The sequence below is a fragment of the Pygocentrus nattereri genome, chromosome 5, assembly GCF_015220715.1.
Source record: "Pygocentrus nattereri isolate fPygNat1 chromosome 5, fPygNat1.pri, whole genome shotgun sequence".
NCBI classification, from domain to species: Eukaryota; Metazoa; Chordata; class Actinopteri; order Characiformes; family Serrasalmidae; genus Pygocentrus; species Pygocentrus nattereri.
The window spans coordinates 50,279,115-50,283,419 of record NC_051215.1 but is presented as its reverse complement, the minus strand read 5'-3'; the positions used below and the strand labels follow the sequence as shown (position 1 = coordinate 50,283,419).

The 4,305-nt window shown below is 34.5% G+C and overlaps 1 protein-coding gene across 1 annotated transcript in view; it reads right to left on the bottom strand.

The window, feature by feature from the left end:
• cdkn2a/b (cyclin-dependent kinase inhibitor 2A/B (p15, inhibits CDK4)) overlaps window positions 1-4,030 on the bottom strand; it is an 8,414-nt gene extending 4,384 nt beyond the window's left edge. Inside the window, exons 1-2 of the mRNA XM_017682078.2 lie at window positions 3,944-4,030; window positions 3,679-3,820 (exon numbers count right to left, since the gene is read on the bottom strand). Of these exons, the coding sequence (XP_017537567.1) occupies window positions 3,679-3,820; window positions 3,944-3,996 (195 nt within the window). The 5' untranslated portion in view covers window positions 3,997-4,030. The remainder of the gene's footprint in view (window positions 1-3,678; window positions 3,821-3,943) is intronic.
• Window positions 4,031-4,305: the final 275 nt, after the last annotated feature.

Here is a 4,305-nt window from a genome sequence, read left to right as displayed (position 1 = left end):
TATTGTACTGTAGATTATTGTACTGTAGTTTATTGTACTGTAGATTATTGTATTATAGTTTATTGTATTGTAGATTATTGTATTGTAGTTTATTGTATTATAGTTTATTGTATTGTAGATTATTGTATTGTACATTATTGTATTGTAGATTATTGTATTGTAGATTATTGTACTGTAGATTATTGTACTGTAGTTTATTGTACTGTAGATTATTGTATTGTAGTTTATTGTATTGTAGATTATTGTATTATAGTTTATTGTATTGTAGATTATTGTACTGTAGTTTATTGTATTATAGTTTATTGTATTGTAGATTATTGTATTGTAGTTTATTGTATTATAGTTTATTGTATTGTAGATTATTGTATTGTACATTATTGTATTGTAGATTATTGTATTGTAGATTATTGTATTGTAGATTATTGTACTGTAGTTTATTGTACTGTAGATTATTGTATTGTAGATTATTGTATTATAGTTTATTGTATTGTAGATTATTGTATTGTAGATTATTGTACTGTAGATTATTGTACTGTAGTTTATTGTACTGTAGATTATTGTATTGTAGATTATTGTATTGTAGATTATTGTACTGTAGATTATTGTACTGTAGTTTATTGTACTGTAGATTATTGTATTGTAGATTATTGTATTATAGTTTATTGTACTGTAGATTATTGTACTGTAGTTTATTGTACTGTAGATTATTGTATTATAGTTTATTGTATTGTAGATTATTGTATTGTAGTTTATTGTATTATAGTTTATTGTATTGTAGATTATTGTATTGTACATTATTGTATTGTAGATTATTGTATTGTAGATTATTGTATTGTAGATTATTGTACTGTAGTTTATTGTACTGTAGATTATTGTATTGTAGTTTATTGTATTGTAGATTATTGTATTATAGTTTATTGTATTGTAGATTATTGTACTGTAGTTTATTGTATTATAGTTTATTGTATTGTAGATTATTGTATTGTACATTATTGTACTGTACATTATTGTATTGTAGATTATTGTATTGTAGATTATTGTACTGTAGTTTATTGTACTGTAGATTATTGTATTGTAGTTTATTGTATTGTAGATTATTGTATTATAGTTTATTGTATTGTAGATTATTGTACTGTAGTTTATTGTATTATAGTTTATTGTATTGTATCTTATTGTTATTGTATTGCAGGGCTCAGAGTTCTGAGTTCAGCTCTGCTCCTTCTCTCTCTGTATCAGTGACTGTGTTTCTATCAGTATCTGAGCTCAGGACCGTCTTTCTCTCTCTAACCGACTGGTAACTAGCAGAGACACTTTCTCTAGACAGACGAAGCTCTTCCTGTAAGTCGCTCTGCATAAGAGCGTCTGCTAAACGCTGTAAATGTAAATGTAAATATACACACACACACACACACACACACACACACACACACACACATAGTACATTGTGATTGGTGTAGGTGAGGTTCAAGTGTGTTGGTTTAACTATTTTATTTATATATATATATATATTTATAAATTTATTAATATTAAGAAATTTTAACCCTGATTAATTCCGGGCTACTGACTGAATTTTCATCCAACGACTGAACCGCAGAGAGAGGCCAGAAACCCAGCCTGCCTTCCTTCATACACACGTACTGCCCAGACAAAGAGCGATACCGTTTATATGATCTCACACACACACACACACACACACACACACACACACACACACACACACACATCACACACACACACACACACACACACACACACACACACACACACACACACACACACACACACACACAGAATTCCCTCAGAATTAATGACCAAAGTCCAGTCATGTGCAGAAATCGCCGGTTTTAGTGTAATAGTATAAACTCTCTCCGCGAGACTAACTTAATGAAGCAAAACTCTTTTCTAGAGAAACTTTCCTCGTTTCTCGTGATTTGCTGAGAGGCTGAACTGGGGAAATTTATATGAAACGCGTCATGACTTTTGCTCAGATCGTGTTTAATGTCTGATTTTGTTCCCAACACCTTCTTCAGCAGGTAAACAGTAGCTGTGTATCACCACGCACGCGCGCGTCCTCTGCAGTGTGTTCACTGAGAAAAGCAGTATTACACGTAAACAGGGGTGCTCAGACTTTTACACACGACTGTCTGTTTTTAATCTGTAGAAGTACAGCACTTGCTTACTGTATTGTAGGACAATCAATCAATCAATAAACGAATAAAGAAAGAAATAAACACACACACACATATATATATGTGTGTGTGTGTGTGTGTGTGTGTGTGTATTAGTTACTGCGATGATATTCTTTTTTTATTTGTAGTTCATTTTGATTATTTTCATTTTTAGAATAAATCACTGCCAACAACCGTCACGTCACGTTTATTGTCCTGTAATTTCAGTCATTTTAACATAATAGTTCAATTTATTCGGTCCTTAATTAAACAAAATTTAGAACTTAAAAAAGCACTTATCAGTTAAAGAAAGCAAACACACACACACACACACACACACACACACACACACACACACACACACACACACACACACACACACACACACACAGAGTTAGCTATCACATACACTGTATTGTCCTGTAATCACACTCCACCGTGGCATCAATTATTTGTATTATTAATTATTTTATTTAGTGTGTTTATTTATATTTAGTGTGTTTGTTTATATTGAGTGTGTTTGTTTATATTTAGTGTGTTTATTTATATTTAGTGTGTTGGTTTATATTGAGTGTGTTTGTTTATATTTAGTGTGTTTATTTATATTTAGTGTGTTTATTTATATTTAGTGTGTTTGTTTATATTGAGTGTGTTTGTTTATATTGAGTGTGTTGGTTTATATTGAGTGTGTTTATTTATATTTAGTGTGTTTGTTTATATTTAGTGTGTTTGTTTATATTCAGTGTGTTTATTTTATATTTAGTGTGTTTATTTATATTTAGTGTTTGTTTATATTCAGTGTGTTTATTTTATATCTAGTGTGTTAATTTATATTTAGTGTCTTTGTTTATTTAGTGTGTTTGTTTATATTTAGTGTGTTGGTTTATTTATTGTGATCATGTGTTTTGCGCGTTGTTCCTTTAGATTAGACTAGGAGAATAACATTTAATCCCGAGAGTAAAGCTCCTGAAATATGACGGGTCGAGCGCTTTCATGTAGAGAAACACCTTAAAACCCCTTTATTTATTTATTTATTCATTTATTTATTTATGTATGTATGTATGTATGTATTTATTTGTTTGTTTAACGCGTTGCACAAATAAAACATTCAATATAAAATGTGCCACGAGCTTCTGAGCGGCGATATTCAGTGTTTCATTTTCTCTGTGACGCGTTAAATGTAGCAAATAAAGTGTAAGTGTGGATTAAAGGACAGGACGCGCGCTTAGATCTTACTCACATCAAAGCTCGCCCTTTAAGGAGCGACGGCCAAACGGCTGCGCGCGCCGGAAGATTGTTTTGAGCATTGCTCATCTTTATGCATCGGTTCGTGTTTATTTCCTATGTTTGCTGGAATCCGCGCTGATACCATCACCAGGAGCAGTCACCTGAACGCGCCGCGCGCGGAGAACACAGAATCGACCGCTTTGATGATGATCACTGTGATAAGGACTTTGTTATCATGATTATTATTTCCTGCGCAGGTGATGATGGTGACGGTGATTTTTACCTGTATAGGTGTTCTCCCGAACCTGTTCGTGCCGTTGACGTCAGCCCCGTTCCGCAGCAGCTCTTCAGCGCGCGCCGCGTCTCCTGTGGCCGCCGCCGTCGCGAGCGCGTCCTGCATCCGCGTGCGAGCCTCCGTGTTCTCCCTGGCAGGTAGCACATCCGCTTAACGCTCATCTCATTTATTTACTTTTCATTGTTATGTATTTATTACTGTCATCATTATTATTATTATTATTATTATAAAGGCTGTTGTGATTATTATTTACCCTCCTCGCGCCATGCCGGGGTCTGAAGCGTTGTCCCGCAGTTTGTTATTCATTGGAATGGATCACGCGCAAGGTCTCTGTTCGGACATGTCCGCGTTTTATTTATTTATTTATTTTTTATTTTTTTAACGTTCACGTCACTCTCTGCCACAGCAGCGGTGCGGTTTATTTATTCCACACCCGTTTTCCGGCGAATCCCCACCCCTCCTGCGCCAGGATTGCTATCATTGGTACCAGTATCAATCGTCACGAGGCGTTGCCTGCGTGCCACTAACCAATCACAGTGCAAAGTGGGCGGGGCCTGTCAGAGGATCTGTTTGGGGGTCTGTTGGAAGGCGTGGACATCATCCGGAGTATCTCTC